Genomic DNA, 19,202 nt, shown 5'->3' with positions numbered 1-19,202 from the left:
ACCTGATAGAGGTCTACAAAATTATGAGGGGCATAGACAGAGTGGATAGTCAGAGGCTTTTCCCCGGGGTAGAAGGGTTAATTACTAGGGGGCATAGGTTTAAGGTGAGAGGGGCAAGGTTTAGAGTAGATGTACGAGGCAAGTTTTTTACGCAGAGGGTAGTGGGTGTCTGGAACTCGCTACCGGAGGAGGTGGTGGAAGCAGGGACGATAGTGACATTTAAGGGGCATCTTGGCAAATACATGAATAGGATGGGAATAGAGGGATACGGACCCAGGAAGTGTAGAAGATTGTAGTTTAGTCGGGCAGCATGGTCGGCACGGGCTTGGAGGGCCGAAGGGCCTGTTCCTGTGCTGTACAGTTCTTTGTATCGAAAGCTTTAGGGTTATCCTTGATCCTACCTGCCAAAGACTTCTCATGTCCCCTCCTGGCTCTTCTTAGCTCTCTCTTTAGGTCCTTCCGAGCTAACTTGGAACTCTCGAGCACCTTAACTGAACCTTCATGTCTCATCTTTACATAAGCCTTCTTCTTCCTCTTGACAAGTGTTTTGACTGCCTTAGTAAACCACGGTTCCCTTGCTCGACCGCTTCCTCCCTGCCTGACAGGCACATACTTATCAAGGACACGCAGTAGCAGTTCCTTGAAGAAGCTCCACATTTCCACTTTGCCCATCCCCTGCAGTTTTCCTCTCCATCCGATGCATCCTAAGACTTGCCTTATCGCATCATAATTGCCTTTCCCCCAGATATAACTCTTGCCCTGCGGTATATACTTATCCCTTTCCATCACTAAAGTAAACGTAATCGAATTGTGGTCACTATCACCAAAGTGCTCACCTAGCTCCACATCTAACACGTGTCCTGGTTCATTACACAGTACCAAATCCAATACGGCCTCGCCTCTCGTTGGCCTATCTACATACTGTGTCAGGAAACCCTCCTGCACACATTGGACAAAAACGGACCCATCTAAAGTACTCGAACGATAGCGTTTCCAGTCAATATTTGGAAAGTTAAAGTCCCCCATAACAACTACCCTGTTGCTTTCGCTCCTATCCAGAATCATCTTTGCAAATAGTTGCCTGGAATAGTTATTAAAACAACATTCTGGCCCTTCTCTATATTTTCCAGTGTATTGCCATTTTTTAATTTCCTTGAATTAGACAAAGATGATCGGTAGCACAATGGTTATCACTGTTGCTTCACAGTGCCAGGGACCCGGGTTCGATTCCTGGCTTGGGTCACTGTCTGTGGGGAGTCTGCACTTTCTGCCCGTGGCTGCGTGGGTTTCCTCCAGGTGCTCCGGTTTCCTCCCACAAGTCCTGAAAGACGTAGGGCTGGATTCTCCACAAATGGGGCTATGTCCCCACGCCGGCGTAAAAATGCTGGCGTTTCATTCTTGACTTTTCTTAAAAACAAGTCAAGAGCGATTCTCCTACCTGCAGGGGGCAGGCAGGGCCCCGGAGTGCTTCTCACAGCTCTGGCTGCGGATACGGGCCCCCGCACCTCCGGACGGGAGTCAGACATGCACACGGCGGTGGCCTGCAGCTGATCCGAGCCGCCCGATCGCTACCCCCGCCGCCCATGAGGCCCCCCCGATGCTCGATCACCCTGCTCCCCACCAGGGCTGCCACGGACTGAGTCCGCAGCCGCCACCCGAGGTTCCCAACCGGCGATACGTGGTTAGAACCATGCTGTCGGGAACTCAGCCACTTTTGCGCGGCAAATCACTTGAGGGCCTCAGTCAAAGGCTCCCCAGTCGCACCGCGTAATCCGCGCGCAAGCAATTCTCCAGGGACCGGAGAATTGCGGGAGCGGCGCCAGGCACGATTCCCAGGTAAACATCGATTCTCCACCCCCATGCGAAACGCGATTTCGCCGCGGGCTGCGATTAATCCAGCCCTTGCTTGTTCGGTAAATTGAATATTATGAATTCTCTCTGTGTACCTAAATAGGCGCTGGAGTGTGTCGACCCGGGAATTTTCACAATTATTTGATTGATATAAAAAGTATTTTTCTGCAGCCAAGGGAACGTACATAGTACGTACATAGTAGACAAAAGAATAATCGACATTGACAAATGGTGCAGTGAACCTACTTATGACACTAATAAAGATTATTATTACAAATGTGACTGATATGGTGTTTCATCTTCCTACAGGTAACAATTGTAATCAAGTACTTTTTCCAGTTTGGATTTTTCCCATGGAATGAAAATTTGAGCTTACATCGAGAAAAACCTGATTTTCCCCCAAATATAATTGGAATTGAGAAGAAGGAAGGATATGTGCATTATGACCTTATACAGCTGCTTGCACTGTTCTTTCACCGATCCATTTTAAAGGTAATAGGCTGTCATTTCCGTTCCTCAAGTAAAGATACACTGTCGCTCCAGTATCTCTATGCATTCTTATGCAAATGGTTGAAAAAGCAGAACTATCATGTCTGACAGCATGTGACATAATATGCAGAAAAAGTACAAAGAACACATAGTTGGTGAAGGGTTATAAGTGGAGCATTGACTGATCAATCATCTCAGATTTTATCAGCCTACTAAGTAGTTTTAGAATTGTTTGTTCTTATTTCAGCATGTGTAATTTGTAGAAAGCAGGTTTGTCCAACATTTTTGTATGGGCGGGGCGGGGGTGGGGGGGGGGAGGACGACATATCAGTTTTTCTCACTGGTGGGGGTTGGTGAGCTAATTTCAGAAAGATAAGCACATAATTCAACATGAATTTCAAACACAAATATGACGTATGAAAATAAATAACTTGCTGAGCATAAAGTCAAAACAACAAATAAAGATGGCCAATAGAGTGTTGTGGTGAATGACATCCCTAAGATTGGGAGTGAGCCAGATACGCACATTCCTTTCGTTCTCACGCACACTCACCCCTCACAAACATACTCAACCCTCACACACACACACACACACACACACACACACACAGTCGCCGCTCATACACACTCACACACAGTCGCCTCTCATACACACTCAACCCTCTGACACACACAAACAGACACACATGGGATCTTCCCAAAAAGCGGCGCGTATTTAGCCACCAGCAGTGCCGGGAAACACGTGGCTATTCAAAGCTACTCATGTTGAATAAAGGGCCTGAACAGGGAAAGCGTGGCCAAGGCGCCACACAGCCCCATTTTTTTACAACATGGAGCTCTGCCCATTGTAGCAAAAGATAGGGACGCCATTTTTAACTGCCGTCCCGATCTCCAAGGCCCACAAATAAAATCACCAATCTCCCCCCAGCCCGAACGCAACATAATGCACTGTCCCCCCACAACAACCCTGGCCCAATCGCACGCGCACAAAAAATGCCAGCTCAGCACATTGGCAGTATCAACCTGGAACTATGGCAGTGCCCCTGCCAGCTGGCAGTGCCTCCTGGGCACCTTGTCAGTGCTGGGATGGCACCTAGGTGGCACCAGTAGTGCCCAAAAGGCATGCAGTGGAGGGCCTCCGATCCCCTTTGAGACCCCTATGAGTGCTGTTCCGTCTGGTCCACGTTTGTGGGGACCAGTAGCAAACGGTGCTCGCCCGAGGTCTCCGAGGCAGAGGGATTGAATCCCAAAGCCTCAGGTACCTTGGAAATCTGCACATTAATAATAATCCTTATTGTCACAAGTAGGCTTACATTAACGCTGCAATGAAGTTACTGTGAAAAGCCTCTAGTCGCCACATTCCGGCGCCTGTTTGGGTACACGGAGGGAGAATTCAAAATGTCCAAATTACCTAACAGCACGTCTTTCGGGACTTGTGGGAGGAAACCGGCGCACCCGGAGGAAACCCACGCAGACACGGGGAGAACATGCAGACTCCGCACAAACAGTGACCCAAGCCAGGAATTAAACCTGGGACCCTGGTGCTGTGAAGCAACAGTGCTAACCACTGTGCTACCGTGCCACCTGTAGAGCAAGGTTTACTGAGTATTAACCAATAGAGTAAGGCTTACTGCCTCGCTCTAATATGCAGATTTGCCAAAAAGAGACCCCACCCATTGTCGGCGGGATTCTCCTTGCAACGTCTCTCGAGATTGCATTGAATCTTGTGAGGCGTTGCGAGCTGGGTGGATCCCAGGAGTGGGGTCTCCCGGCTTTCACCGGCGATGCTGCACCACGCAACGTGGCCAGAAGACTGCGCCCACAGTCACTCCTCACACACTCGCCCCTCACGCACACATTCATGCCTCAGACACAGACTCGCCCCTCTCAAACATACTCGGCTCCTACACTCACGCCTCACATACACACTCGCCCATCTCAGGCGCACAGACTCGCACCTCTCACGCGCACACAGTCATCCATAGAATCATAGAATTGCTACAGTGCAGAAGGAGGCTGTGGTGATATGCCTGTAAACAATATTGTATATAATTGGTGGAGTGACCTCCAACCAGGAGGTGGTGGTACAGATCTATCATGCCGTCTGGAGACATCAGTCAGGTGACCTCCAGCTACCAGCAGAAGGTTGTAAGGAATACATGAGGACAGTTGTGCATAAGGGTAGTTTCAGGAGAGTATAATGTAACTTGGTCTGTATTGACTCTGATCGTTACCATGTGTGCATCAATAAAACATCATTCTGGCTAAGCCACCAGCAATCCTGTAGATTCATTGCAAGACGAGAACACAACATGGTACTAGAAGTGCTGAAGATTTGAGTTTAACGGCAGAGCAGGCAAAGTTAAATCGGCTGAATCACCGACCTGGTGAACTGCAACCATTGGCGACTCAATGCATCAAACTACATTGAAATTCGAGATGAAGGCACCCCACCAGCTTCAGGTATTGGGTCACGTAGATGAAAACTGATGTGTTTTCAAACAGCAGTTTAAACTCTGTGTCTCAGCCCTTGGCCTGCAGGCACAGTCTGGCGAGAGGCGGATTGCATTGCTGCTCACGGTAGCAGGTCCACAAGCAATTGAAATATAGAATACTTTTGCTTTTGATAGTGAAGAGTAGAGCAAGAGATAGGATGAAGCGATCAAGCATTTTGACTGACATTGTTCTCCCGAGAAAAATTAAACCTTTGAGAGATACATTTTTTTTGTACGCTTACCCAAAACTGGGCGAATCTTTCAACAGTTTTGCGATGGATTTGGGGCTAAAGGCCCATCCCTGCAACTTCAGCGATCTTAAATCATCAATGATATGTGACCAAATTGTATTTGGCACATCAAATTATAACCTCCGTGAAAGGTTGTTACAAGAGGAAGACCTAAAGTTGGAAAATGCGATAAAGATTTGTCATGCGAGTGAGCTGGCTGCACAGCAATTCAGTGCACTCACTCTGAAGCAGTTTGGCGCCAACATAAGAAGAGGGTGCCAGCGCCATCAGCACTGTGATGCAGGTTAATAAGAAACATGGGCTGGGATTCTCCCTTCTGGGGACTAAGTCCCCATGCGGCGGAAGAACCGGCGCCAACCACTCGGGTGTCAACAGCCCCCAAAAGTGCTTAATTCACCGCACTTTCGGGGGCTAGGTGGATGCCGGAAGGGTGGGCACTGCCCCAGCTGGCGCCTAAGGGATGGCATGAGTTCGCCCATGTGCCAAAGGGCCAGCGTGATCCTGTGCATGCGTGGTTCCGCGCCTGCGCAGACCGGCCGGCGTATTTGGCGCATGCGCATTCTCTTCTCCGCGTCGGCCATGGCCGAGCCCTACAGGGGCCGGAACGGAAGAAAGGCGTGCCCCCACGGATCAAGCCCGCCCGCAGATCGGTGGGCCCCAATCTCAGACCAGGCCACTGTGGAGGCCGCCCCTCCCCCCAAGGGTCGGATCACCCCGAAGACCGTCCCCGCCGACTTACCTGCCAGGTGAGTTGAATGATTCATGCCGGCGGGACGGGCCAAAAACGGACGGCCGCTCGGCCCATCGAGGGCCAGAGAATCACCGGGAGGGCCGCTGCCAACAGCCCCTGTGGTCTCGGTGCGGACGGCCATTTTAAGCGGCCGACAGGAGCCGCCATCTTATGCCAAAAATGTGGCAATTGACATGAACTACAGCAATGTCTGGCTTTTGGAAAAGTCTGTTCCTGGTGTGGCCGTGTTGGTCATTTTGCGAAACAATGTTTTTCGCGTCCCACAATGGACCAAATAAGATCAATAAACACGGTTGATGAGATGCCACCAGATGAACAGTTCTTCATCAATCTCATTGCAACCAAGGATCAGAAGAGTCCGACCCGGACAAATGAAGAAATGATCTAAAAAAATAACGGCGTTAATAAGAACAAACCGGGTGCCATCAAAACCAGATGGCAAACAATGGTGTCCTTGAACGACATATTATTATGCTATGACCTTGACATTGGAACGAGGGCCAACCTCATCAGTTGGTCTGCATTGCACAAGCTGAACAAGCAGCCAAAATTCGTTGAGCAAGCAGGACTGCCGAGACGCTACGGTATGAAAAAGATGGCGACGTTCGGTGAATGCGAGCTTGTGCTTGGTGTGCACGACACAACGTACATGTTGCCTAGTTGAGTGGCTGTACGTTCCAGAACACGGGTGGCCAGTTTAACTCTACAAATCTCAGCAAGGTATGATAGTGCAGTCATTCGATGAGGATTCAGCAGAAGTGCATGGGTCAGCCCATCTACATACCCACATATGTGTACTGTTTATTCTGCAGGGAGGACCTCCTCCTATGAGGAGGGGAAGAAAAAAGAGGGAGGAGCACTGGTGGTCACAAGTACCCAACTCTGGCAGAGTGCAGATTTTGGGACATGAGGGCCAGCAGAGAGGACAAGGAGTATGCACTCACAGAAGACACCACTTACCCAGCTTCCAGGGTGTACAGGCAACGTTCAAACTACTTGGGGGGGATCAGGTGGAGAAGTAGGCTGCAAGTGTTGGGCACACTGGATAAGTGGAGCTTGTTCAAGGATCAGCTACTGCGTGTTCTTGATAAGTATGTACCGGTCAGGCAGGGAGGAAGGCGTCGAGCGAGGGAACTGTGGTTTACCAAAGAAGTGGAATCTCTTGTTAAGAGGAAGAAGGAGGCCTATGTGAAGATGAGGTGTGAAGTTTCAGTTGGGGCGATGGATAGTTACAAGGTAGCGAGGAAGGATCTAAAGAGAGAGCTAAGACGAGCAAGGAGGGGACATGAGAAGTATTTGGCAGGAAGGATCAAGGAAAACCCAAAAGCTTTCTATAGGTATGTCAGGAATAAGCGAATGACTAGGGAAAGAGTAGGACCAGTCAAGGACAGGGATGGGAAGTTGTGTGTGGAGTCTGAAGAGATAGGCGAGATACTAAATGAAAATTTTTCCTCTGTATTCACTCAGGAAAAAGATAATGTTTTGGAGGAGAATGCTGAGACCCAGGCTAATAGAATAGATGGCATTGAGGTACGTAGGGAAGAGGTGTTGGCAATTCTGGACAGGCTGAAAATAGATAAGTCCCCGGGGCCTGATGGGATTTATCCTAGGATTCTCTGGGAGGCCAGGGAAGAGATTGCTGGATCTTTGGCTTTGATTTTTATGTCATCATTGGCTACAGGAATAGTGCCAGAGGACTGGAGGATAGCAAATGTGGTCCCTTTGTTCAAAAAGGGGAGCAGAGACAACCCCGGCAACTATAGACCGGTGAGCCTCACGTCTGTAGTGGGTAAAGTCTTGGAGAGGATTATAAGAGACTAGATTTATAATCATCTAGATAGGAATAATATGATCAGGGATAGTCAGCATGGCTTTGTGAAGGGTAGGTCATGCCTCACAAACCTTATTGAGTTCTTTGAGAAGGTGACTGAACAGGTAGACGAGGGTAGAGCAGTTGATGTGGTGTATATGGATTTCAGCAAAGCGTTTGATAAGGTTCCCCATGGTAGGCTATTGCAGAAAATACGGAGGCTGGGGATTGAGGGTGATTTAGAGATGTGGATTAGAAATTGGCTAGCTGAAAGAAGACAGAGGGTGGTGGTTGATGGGAAATGTTCAGAATGGAGTTCAGTTACAAGTGGAGTACCACAAGGATCTGTTCTGGGGCCGTTGCTGTTTGTCATTTTTATCAATGACCTAGAGGAAGGCGCAGAAGGGTGGGTGAGTAAATTTGCAGACGATACTAAAGTCGGTGGTGTTGTCGATTGTGTGGAAGGATGTAGCAGGTTACAGAGGGATATAGATAAGCTGCAGAGCTGGGCTGAGAGGTGGCAAATGGAGTTTAATGTAGAGAAGTGTGAGGTGATTCACTTTGGAAGGAATAACAGGAATGCGGAATATTTGGCTCATGGTAAAGTTCTTGGAAGTGTGGATGAGCAGAGGGATCTAGGTGTCCATGTACATAGATCCCTGAAAGTTGCCACCCAGGTTGATAGGGTTGTGAAGAAGGCCTATGGAGTGTTGGCCTTTATTGGTAGAGGGATTGAGTTCCGGAGTCAGGAGGTCATGTTGCAGCTGTACAGAACTCTGGTACGGCCGCATTTGGAGTATTGCGTACAGTTCTGGTCACCGCATTACAGGAAGGACGTGGAGGCTTTGGAGCGGGTGCAGAGGAGATTTACCAGGATGTTGCCTGGTATGGAGGGAAAATCTTATGAGGAAAGGCTGATGGACTTGAGGTTGTTTTCGTTGGAGAGAAGGTTAAGAGGAGACTTAATAGAGGCATACAAAATGATCAGGGGGTTGGATAGGGTGGACAGTGAGAGCCTTCTCCCGTGGATGGAAATGGCTGGCACGAGGGGACATAGCTTTAAACTGAGGGGTAATAGATATAGGTCAGAGGTAGGTTCTTTAAGCAAAGAGTAGTGAGGCCGTGGAATGCCCTACCTGCTACAGTAGTGAACTCTCCAACATTGAGGGCATTTAAAAGTTTATTGGATAAACATATGGATGATAATGGCATAGTGTAGGTTAGATGGCTTTTATTTCGGTGCAACATCGTGGGCTGAAGGGCCTGTACTGCGCTGTATCGTTCTATGTTCTATGTACTTGGACATGACTGAGATCCTGTGCCGCAGAAGGTTACGGCTTTCAAGTGAAGCAGTGATGAGCACAAATCAGATGATCTCCTGAGATAGCCTTCAATTGGGTGGGTACACACCCAATGCCCTAGGCTTTTAAGGACTCTGTGGGACAAAGCGTTTATGCCACTGATCATTCCAGGGCACAATGGGTGACCTTTGTGGACTTTTGCAGTCAGCTGTACACAGTTGTGACAAGCTGGTGACAATGCTCTGTTCACGCATATTAGGACGTTTGTTGATTTCAGGATGGACCTAGTCAGCCAGGCTGAGTGGGCCAGAGGTTTTGTTGCTATTGCAGCTTTCCTCGCACCCAGGGTGCCATAGATTCCATCCATGTAGCCATCAAGGTGTCAGCTGGCCAGTCAGGCACATTTGTGAACAAGGGATTCCGTTCAAGGAATGTTCGGATAGTCTGTGACCACAGAACCTAGATACTGCAGGTCTGTGCAAGGTACCCAGGCAGCTGTCACAATTCCAACGCTCTTTGTTGATACAGTTCACCTCAAAGGGTGACTGATTGGTGACTCGGGGTATCTGCCGAAGACACCTTTCAGGCACCTGAAGACAGAGGCAGAGGTGAGATACGACTGTTACCAGGTATCCACAAGAGCAATGCTGGAGAAGATCATTGGACTGCTGAAGATGAGATCCTGATGCCTGGACTGATCCAGAGGCACCTTGCAGTGTGCCCCTGAGTGAGGAAAGAGGCAGAGGTGAGATACGACTGCTACCATGTATCCACAAGGGCAATGCTGGAGAAGATCATTGGACTGCTGAAGATGAGATCCTGATGCCTGGACTGATCCAGAGGCGGCTTGCAGTATTCCTTCAAGTGAGGATCACTCATTATAGTTGTCTGCTGCCGTCTTCATGATCTTACTGTCTCCAGGGGTGGACATGACTTGACCAGGAGAACAATGTGGCTGGTGCATTTGGATCAGAAGAGGATACCAATGTCAACTCAAATGCAGGTCCCAGGAAGCCAAAAGGTCAGGACAAGTAGGCTGACATCAGGCACATTTGGGTGGGGGATATCGACCCAGATAGAGTGCTTTTTTTGTGTAGCCTATCACACCCTGCCCTCCCACAGAATCCACGGGCATCACCCCAATTTAAAACACCTCACAGTAAACCACTCCATGAGTCCAAATTCCTGGCTAATAAAGATTTATAAAGGCTTATGCCCCGGATATCTATCCACTGCCATGGCTGAAAACATTTGAGCACATGGGACACTGATGTTTTATGAGCAATAAGAATGTAATGGTGATCACATAACATAGAGTCCAGTTGGTTGATCTACAGAAAACGATGAGTGGGAAGGAAATCTAAAGCATCCTCTGCAAACCGCTGATTGCTCACTGTGACTTTAGTTTATGTTTACGGATGCTGCGTCTAGGCTCCCCCTCACTCTCAGTGGCAAGTGGCTAACTTTGATGCCCTGTTGGAACAGATTATCTTGGCGGCCATCCTCTGCCAGTGGGGCCTGAGCAAGATCTGCCTGGATAGGTTCGCTCAGTGGCATGGCTGGACCGTGGACTCGGAAGATGTCAGAAGATACCCAAGAAGCTGGTTTAGCACAGGGCTAAATCGCTGGCTTTGAAAGCAGACCAAGGCAGGCCAGCAGCACTGTTCAATTCCCGTACCAGCCTACCCGAACAGGTGCCGGAATGTGGCGACTAGGGGCTTTTCACAGTAGTTCATTTGAAGCCTACTTGTGACAAGCGATTTTCATTTCATTTCATCTCGGGTGCCATAAGAGGAGGCTCCAGGGATGACTGCCAGCTCATCTATCATTGTGAGGTGAATGCTCATCTACCTGCTCGCCAACAAATTATGGGCACCCATCAAAGAGGTTGGGTACCACATACTTCTCCAACACATGCAGTAACCTCCTCAGTTTATTGCCTGTGTGAGGATTTGCAGGCCCGAACGCAGTCCCAGGAATGCCTCATTCCAATCCTGGAGCAACCTCTCCATTAGAGTTACCACTGTCTCAATGGATGAGGCTGTGCTCAGAGCTAAGGGTTAACGCAGTGTTCATGCTTCTCAGGGACACCCCAATGACAGAGACCATGGCACAAAGATCCTAGGTCATCTCAGAAGATCTACCCATGCATCCCACTGGACATCCAGCATTCGCAGCCTTATGGATGACTCCAGCGTCTCAGCGTCTTCCTTGGGCTCAGCATGGTCTTTGTCTCCAGTGGTCCTGAGACTGTCAGCACACTAGGCGCTCCCTCCGTCCACCATCTACACCAGTGAGCATGATGTGCCTTCACTGCTCCCAAAATGGTATGCCCCCTGGCGTTCCAGTGCTTGTGCTGTTGCTCGATGCTGAGAGAGGGTGTGCCATGGATGCATCCTGGAGAGTTGTCACGGTCTGTTGTCAAAAGAGGGACATCGGCCTCGTGGCTGGCTCTGGTGTACGGATTATATGACGGGTGAAAACAAACGTTCTGAGTCGCATATCACAAAGACTTAATTTTCAACAAATGCTGCCCATCACGATTGGTTTCAGTTGCATTAAAGTGTCCCAAAGACCAGCGCATAGTTGAAGTCGTTCATCACTTTCACCCTCATCCTATCACGATCTACGCAATAACTCGAACCTTCCTCTGAGACACCAGCCTCACCGCATCCAGACAACCTCCCTTACCAGCCGTACTCGAGCTCCAGTGCTTGCATTAGTGAGGATGGCTAGGCTTTGATGTGTTAGGCAGGTTGGTTCGATGTGGACTGTACTCGATGCAGGGAAGTTAGAAACAGACGTCTAACACAGGAGAAGATCCAACACTGTTTTATTCAACTAGATGAACTGTTGTACATATTCAGCTGTGGGTCGACACTATACTGATCTGACTAGTGACCTTGTAGTAGCCTGACCAGACTTACTAGCTACCGCATGGTGTTTGTGCTTGCTAGCTCATGGACTCTGACTGTCTCAGTAGCTGGGTCCCGAGAGAGCGGGAAACCTAGTGCCTCTGGCTTTTTGTGGTAGTGTCCTGTCTGGTGATTGGCTGTGCTGTGTTGGCTGTGCTGTGTTGTATGCTTACAGGCCATCCTATGTGTCAATCACTGCCTGTCTGCATCTCATTATATACATGAGTGGATATTATGACAGGTTTGGCACCCCATTAACAGTGCTGCTTTCTCCCAGTTGCTGTGGCTACATTTCTCCTGCAAGTAAGTGCGGAGCATCATTGTGTACGCAACCCTTTATCTTCAGTGGCATACCAAGTTGTCCCTAACTCAGATCATCCCCGAGAGGCTCATGAACATTATCGCCCATTTGGACACCAGGCCCTTTGATGGACCCAAGGCTCTGACTCATCTCTCCAGACTTAAGACGCATGGGCAAATGTGTGAACTGAGACTCCCTGAAACCCACACACGTCATTGCAACAACAAACACAACTCTTCTTCTGTCCCCAACACTGCACAATACTCACTCATCACTCACCCATGCTAAACGCAATAGGTAATTGAACCTTTTCTGGCATTGGATCCAGGTACACTGTACAAGGTCACGCCCATTGACCTGAGGCACCACCTCTGTCTATGGCTTCTTAATGAGGCATGGTGGCCTCCTCCTTCCATACATGGGCATCAATATGTGCCTCCTGGCTGTGACTGCCTCAACCAAGCCTCTGAGGCAGTCATCGGGGAAATGAGGGACTTGCTGGCCACCAGAACAGCCCTTTCGCCAGCACTCAACATTCTGCAGGCCGTGATGACTCAGCAGCCTTTGTGTGCCGTCTTTAAACTTTTTCGGCAGGCTGCCATTGGACATGATGACCACCATAGGCAAGCATCCACTGGCCCGATGCAGCCATGTGGGAAATTCTTGCCGAAGTGCCATTAACTGACCATACAAATGCCTCAATCGGCCCAGGGGTGCATGGGTCTCCTGATGCCTCCCTGCTATTGGGTAAATTGTGGTGCGGGATAGGTAAGATGCCAGGAACAGCGCTGTTGGCAATTTTACAGGTGCACTCCTCAGTCTGCCAACCCAACGCTGGGGAGGTGTACAATCCAGCCCTAAAATCCTCTATGAAGCCACAAAATTGAGAAGCATTTTAAAACATAATTTTTTAAAAATTGCTTTAAAATACATTCCTTATGCAGTTAGATTAAAAGAGCTGAAATTAGGTTTATCACAAAAATAAGGATTTTAATTAAAGGGCCCAGCTCATCCACCACTTGGTGATTTTAAATAACTGAAGATGAGTTTAAGAAATATATAGGATAATTTTTTGTAGTCACATCGGTGGACAATAATCAGCTCCTTATAAATTCTAAAAAGTCATATTCAAGAGCATGTTGCTATTAGTGCAGTATGTTTAATTTAAACAAAAAAGCACTTGCACGAACAAATGCCTGCATTTGAGCACAAATTGGTGGGAACTGGCAATTGTAATGAATGTAGGAATTGTTATATATTATATTTCATATACGTTCCAATAATGTTATTAAAAACCTTGGTTTAAAATACATACAGGCATTATGTCTGCTAAAGCTGTAATTAAGATGCCTTAAAAGGTGAGGTCATGATCCATTCCAACCACGTCCTTGATTACAGATAAAGGTCGAATGGAATATTGTTATGGTTGCTAGAGATTCCCTGGCGAGCAGATAATTTATGAGGGAGTACTATTTTATACTAGCTAAGCAGATCATGTGACATCTTAGTGGGATACTGATGATGTAATTAATGGGAGATGCCAGGTCAGTCTGTAGTTTTGCAGTCTGCCTGAATATTTTAAGTTGAACAGCAGTTTGCCACAGCATTTGAGTCTGACAAGACATAAGTGCATTTGATCTGCTCTTGAAAGTAACTCTCCCCAAAGGCCTCTACACAGCTAAGCAACTAAACCTGTTGTGTTAACTTTATTCATCAGTGGCATTTGAGCTCTATTGGGCTCCTTAATTGTAATTACTGACATGTTTAGACAATAAGTATTCTTTTTATTTAAGAACTGTTTAACTGATAAAGAGAGGTGGTGGCGTAATGGTATCGTCGCTGGATTAGTAATCAGAGATCAAGGGTAATGATCTGGGGACACGGGTTTGAATCCCACCACAGCAGGTGATGGAATTTAAACTCAATAAAATATCTGGAATTTAGAAAAAAATCTAATGATGACCATGAAACAATTGTCGATTGTCGTAAAAACCCATCTGGTTCATTAATGTCCTTTCGGGAAGGAAATCTGCCATCCTTACCTGGTCTACATGTGACTCCAGACCCCACAGCAATGCGGTTGACTCTTAAATGCCCTGTGAAATGACCTAGCAAGCCCTCAGTTGTATTTAAATGCTACAAAAATACGAAAAGGATGAAACCGGACAGAAACCAGCATCGATTAAGGAACCAGAAATAACAACGGCAAACCCAGCCCTGTTGACCTGGCAAGGTCCTACTTACTAACATCTGGGGACTTGTGCCAAAGTTGGGAGAGCTATCTCACAGATAGTTAAGCAACAGCCTGACATAGTCATTCTCAGAATCATACCTTACAGACAATGTCCCAGACACCACTATCACCAGGTATGCCCTGTCTCACTGGCAGAGGTAGCGGCACAGTGGTATACAATCGGGTGGGAGTTGCCCTGGGAAGTCTCAACATGGACTCTGGACCCCATGAAATCTCATGGCTTCAGGTTAAACATGGACAAGAAAACCTCCTGCTGATTACCACATACCGTGCATCATCAATTGATAAATCAGTACTCCTCCATGTTGAACACTTGGAGGAAGCACTGAAGATGGTAAGGGTGCAGAATATACTCTGCGTTGGGAACTTCAATATCCATCACCAAGAGTGGCAGTACCACCACAGATCGAGCTGGCTGGGTCCTGAAGGACATAGCTGCTAGACTGGGACTACAGCAGGTGGTGAGAGAACCAACAAGAGGCAAAAACATACTTGACCTCATCCTCAAGAACCTGCCTGCTGCAGATACATTTATCCATGATAGAATCGGTAGAAGTGACCATCTCACAGTGCTTGTGGAAGCAAAGTCTCATCTTCATATCGAGATACTCTCCATCGTGTTGTGTGTCACTACCACCTTGCTAAATGGGTTAGACTTCGAACAGATCTAGCAACTCAAGAAGACTGGGCATCAATGAGGCACTATGGGCCATCAGCAGCTGAGTTGTACTCAACCACAATCCGCAACCTCGTGACCCTGCTTATCACCCTCTCTACCATTACCACCAAGCCAGTGGGTCAACTCTGGTTCAATGACAAGTGCAGGAGAGCATGCCAGGAACAACACCAAGCATACCTAAAAATGAGGTGTCAACCTGGTGAAGTTAAAACACAGGACCACTTGGGTGCCAAACAGCATAAACAGCAAGTAACAGATAGAGTTGAGCAACTCCACATTGAACGCACCAGATCTAAGCTCTGTAGTCCTGCCACATCCAGCCGTGAATAGTGGTGGACAATTAAACAACTCACTGGAGAAGGAGGCTCTACAAATATCCCCATCCTCAATGAGGCTGAGGCATTCGCAACAATCTTCAGCCAGAAGTGCCGAGTGGATGATCCATCTCGGTCTCCTCCAGAGGTTCCCAGCAACACAGATGTCAGTCTTCAGTCTTCAGCCAATACGATTCACTCTGCATGATATCAAGAAATGGCTGACGGCACTGGATACCGCAAAGGCTATGGGCCCTGACAATATTCCGGCTCCAGAACTTGCCGCAGCACTAGCCAAGCTGTTCGGGTGTAGCTACAACACTGGCACCTACTCGGCAATGTGGAAAATTATCCAGGTGTGTCCTGTAAACATGAAACAGGACAAATCCAACCCATCCAATCACTGCCCTATTAGTTTACTCTCCATCATCAGCAAAGTGATGGAAGGAGTCATCAACAGTGTTATCAAGCAGCACTTAGTCAGCAATAACCTGCTCATGGACGCTCAGTTTGGATTCCGCCAGGGTCATTCAGCTCCTGACCTTATTGCAGCCTTGGTTCAAACATGAACAAAGGAGCTGAATGCCAGAGGTGAGGTGAGAGTGACTTCCCCTGACATGAAGGCAGCATTTGACTGAGTATGGCATCAAGGAGCCCTAGCTAAACTGGAGTCAATGGGAATCGGGGGAAACTCTTCGCTGGGTGGAGTCATACCTGACACAAAGGAAGATGGTTGTGGTGGTTGGAGGTCAATCATCTCAGCTCCAGGACATCACTGCAGGAGTTCCTCAGGGTAATGTCTTTGACCCAACCATCTTCAGCTGCTTCATCAATGACCTCCCTTCCATTATAAGATCAGAAGTGGGGATGTTTGCAGGTGACTGCACAATTTTCAGCACCATTCACGACACCTCAGATAATGAAGCGGTTCATATCCAAATGCAGCAAGATCTGAACAATATCCAGGCTTGGGCTGACGAGTGGCAGATTACATTTGTGCCATACAAGTGCCAGGCAATAAACATCTCCTACTAGAGAGGATCTAACCATCGCCCCTTGATATTCAATGAAATCTGGAATTAAAAGTCTAGCGATGGCCATGTTGTCGATTTTTGTAAAAACTCATCTGGTTCACTAATGTCCTTTTAGGGAAATAAATCTGCTGTCCTTGCCTGGTCTGGCCTCTGTGTCTCCAGACCCAAAGCAAAGTGGTTGACTCTTAACTACCCCTCAAGGGCAATTAGTATTGGGCAATAAATGCTGGCACAGCCTCCATTGCCCACATCCAATGAATGAATAAAAAGAAATTACTATCGCTGAATCCCCACAATCATTGATCAGAAACTGAACTGTACAGGTCATATTAGTACTTCCGCAGAAAGACCAGGGGCTGGATTCTCCGCACCCCGACGGCGAAATCGCGGCCAGCGCGGGGGCAGTGAATCTATTTCCCCGCACGGAATCAGGACAGGCCCGGTTCCCCAATTCTGAGGGCCCTGAAAAGCAGCGTACTAAGAGAGTACGTCGCACCGCCCAGCACCTACTTGGGGCCATTGCTGGAGGCCTGCTCCACAATTCTCCGCTCCCGACCGGCCGATGTCCTGATAGCGTGGATCTAATGTGGTCCAGCCGGTCGGGAAACCAGCTGAGTCCGCAGTCGCCATGATCGGGCCGATCGGAGGGCAGGAGGGGCCTTATTCATGGCCAGGTAATGTTTGTGCGGGCGGTCAGGGTTGGGCGTGCGGCCGATCGGGGGGTTTATTTCCAGGGTCCAGCCCCTCGTCAGAAGCTCGGAATCCTGACCCCCCCCAAAACTTGTACACCATCTACAAGGCAGAAGTCAGGAGTGTAATAGAATATCCTCCACTTGCCTGGATAAGTGCAGCATGAATCAACAACTCTCAAGAAACTCGACACTATCCAGGACAAGCAGCCCACATGATTGCTACCACTTGCACAAAAATTCATTCCCTCCACCACCAACGAACAGTGGCAGCTGTGTGTACCATCTACAAGATGCATGCAGGAACTCGCCAAGATTCCTCAGGCAGCACCATCTAAACCCATGACCACTCCCATCTAGAAGATCAAGAGCAGCAGATCCCTTGAACGCCACCACCTAGCGGGTCACTCACCACCCCAACTTGGAAATATAACGTTATTCCTTCTCTGTCGCAAGGTCACAATCCTGGAACTCCCTCCCTAACAGCACAGTGGGAGTGCCTACACCTCGCGGATTGCAGCAGTTCAAGAAGGCAACTCACCACCACCTTCTGATGGGCAACTAGGGATAGGGAAATAAATGCTGGCCTAACCAGTGATCTCCGCACACTGTAAACAAATTTTTTTTAAATTGTAAAGCTATTTCTTTCATGTTAATGTGGTTAATTCTGTGGTGAACTAAAGTTTGTTTTAACATAAAATAAACACATTGGTCAGAATCATCACTCCTGGGATGAAGTCAACTTTGTTCACAGTTTTATAAATAGAAAAATTATTTGGGGTTCTCGTCCGATATCCTAACAAATGTTGGGGTCTGATCCGGTATCCGCACACAATTGTGATTAATTTGGCCAGTTTTGTGCACTGGAGCCTTGTAATGTGATAAATTAAGGTGGTGGTCACACAACACATTCAAATGTAATTAAAATTTAATTTAAAAACACAGACCATCGACCTGACAAATTCAACCTTCTGATTTTCCATAGCATCCCGACAGTAGAGAAGGAGACCCATCGAATCTGCACCGATCCTCTGAAAGAGCACCCCACCTACACCCACTCCCTTGCCCTATCCCCATAACTCCATCTAACCGTCACATATTTCAACACTAAGGTACAATCCACCTAACTTGCATGGCCAATCCATCTAACCTGCACATCTTTGGACATTTTGTTACTGTCCTTCAGCTGAAGCACTAAACTCAAGTCTTATCACTCAATTTGTCACTTTTGTGTGGTATATTCACGAGCAATAAATTAAATATTATTGTGTTCGTTATTGTTCTGGCTACATGCTTAATTTAAAAACATTTTATTCTAGTGTCATGGTTTATGGGATGATGATGATAAGAATGAAAATACTTCTGCTAAAAATGACATGGAAGAAGATCATCTGAATGAATCTCAGAGAAAGAATTCTCTCGATTCTTTAAAATCAATTAATTTGCAAGCATCTATGGACTCCATACACGTTCATTTTCCAGAACAGACAACAGCCAGAAGACTGAGTTCAACAGGTTCACAGATCTCAAATCGATCGTCACATAGGTCACAAAGAGGTAAGGCTTTTAGATAATTGAGGCATGAGAAAAAATGAGTGCTAAAACTTCTTAATAGTTTTAATAGTTCTTTAATAGTTGGGGAAAAAAAATCTCTAAATGACTATCTTGTGACATCTGCTGCCGCACAAAACCTATGTGAATGCGTCATGTTAAGAAATGTATCACTGAGTAGTGAAGACCGCATTAACCAATGCAATGACTTTCCAATATTGGCCGGGATTCTTCGTTGCAAGTCTGCCCCACCACCACTGCGAGCGAGGACTGAGAATTTGGTGCTCAGTCTGATTACAAGTCAGGAGTGTAATGGAATACTCTCCACTTGCCTGGGTGAGTGGAGCTCCAACAACACTCAAGAAGCTTGACACCATCCAGGACAAAACAGCCCACTTGATTGCTCCTCCTTCCACAAACATTCAAAGCCTCCACCACCGACGAACAATGGCAGCCGTGTGTACAATATATATGTCTCGGATCGTGTTTTCCGGGTCCTTAAGGGGGAGGGGGAGCA

At 47.6% G+C, this 19,202-nt stretch overlaps 1 protein-coding gene across 5 annotated transcripts in view; it reads left to right on the top strand.

The window, feature by feature from the left end:
- Positions 1-19,202, top strand: part of LOC140385819 (piezo-type mechanosensitive ion channel component 2-like) — a 1,561,269-nt gene that overhangs the window by 1,386,571 nt on the left and 155,496 nt on the right. For all 5 annotated transcript variants that reach the window (XM_072468377.1, XM_072468380.1, XM_072468378.1 and 2 more), the window contains 2 exons: positions 2,161-2,343; positions 18,454-18,691. In XM_072468377.1, coding sequence (XP_072324478.1) covers positions 2,161-2,343; positions 18,454-18,691 — 421 coding nt within the window. The remainder of the gene's footprint in view (positions 1-2,160; positions 2,344-18,453; positions 18,692-19,202) is intronic.

Source organism: Scyliorhinus torazame, chromosome 11 (assembly GCF_047496885.1).
Source record: "Scyliorhinus torazame isolate Kashiwa2021f chromosome 11, sScyTor2.1, whole genome shotgun sequence".
Classification (NCBI taxonomy): Eukaryota; Metazoa; Chordata; class Chondrichthyes; order Carcharhiniformes; family Scyliorhinidae; genus Scyliorhinus; species Scyliorhinus torazame.
This window is presented reverse-complemented; position numbering and strand designations above follow the sequence as displayed.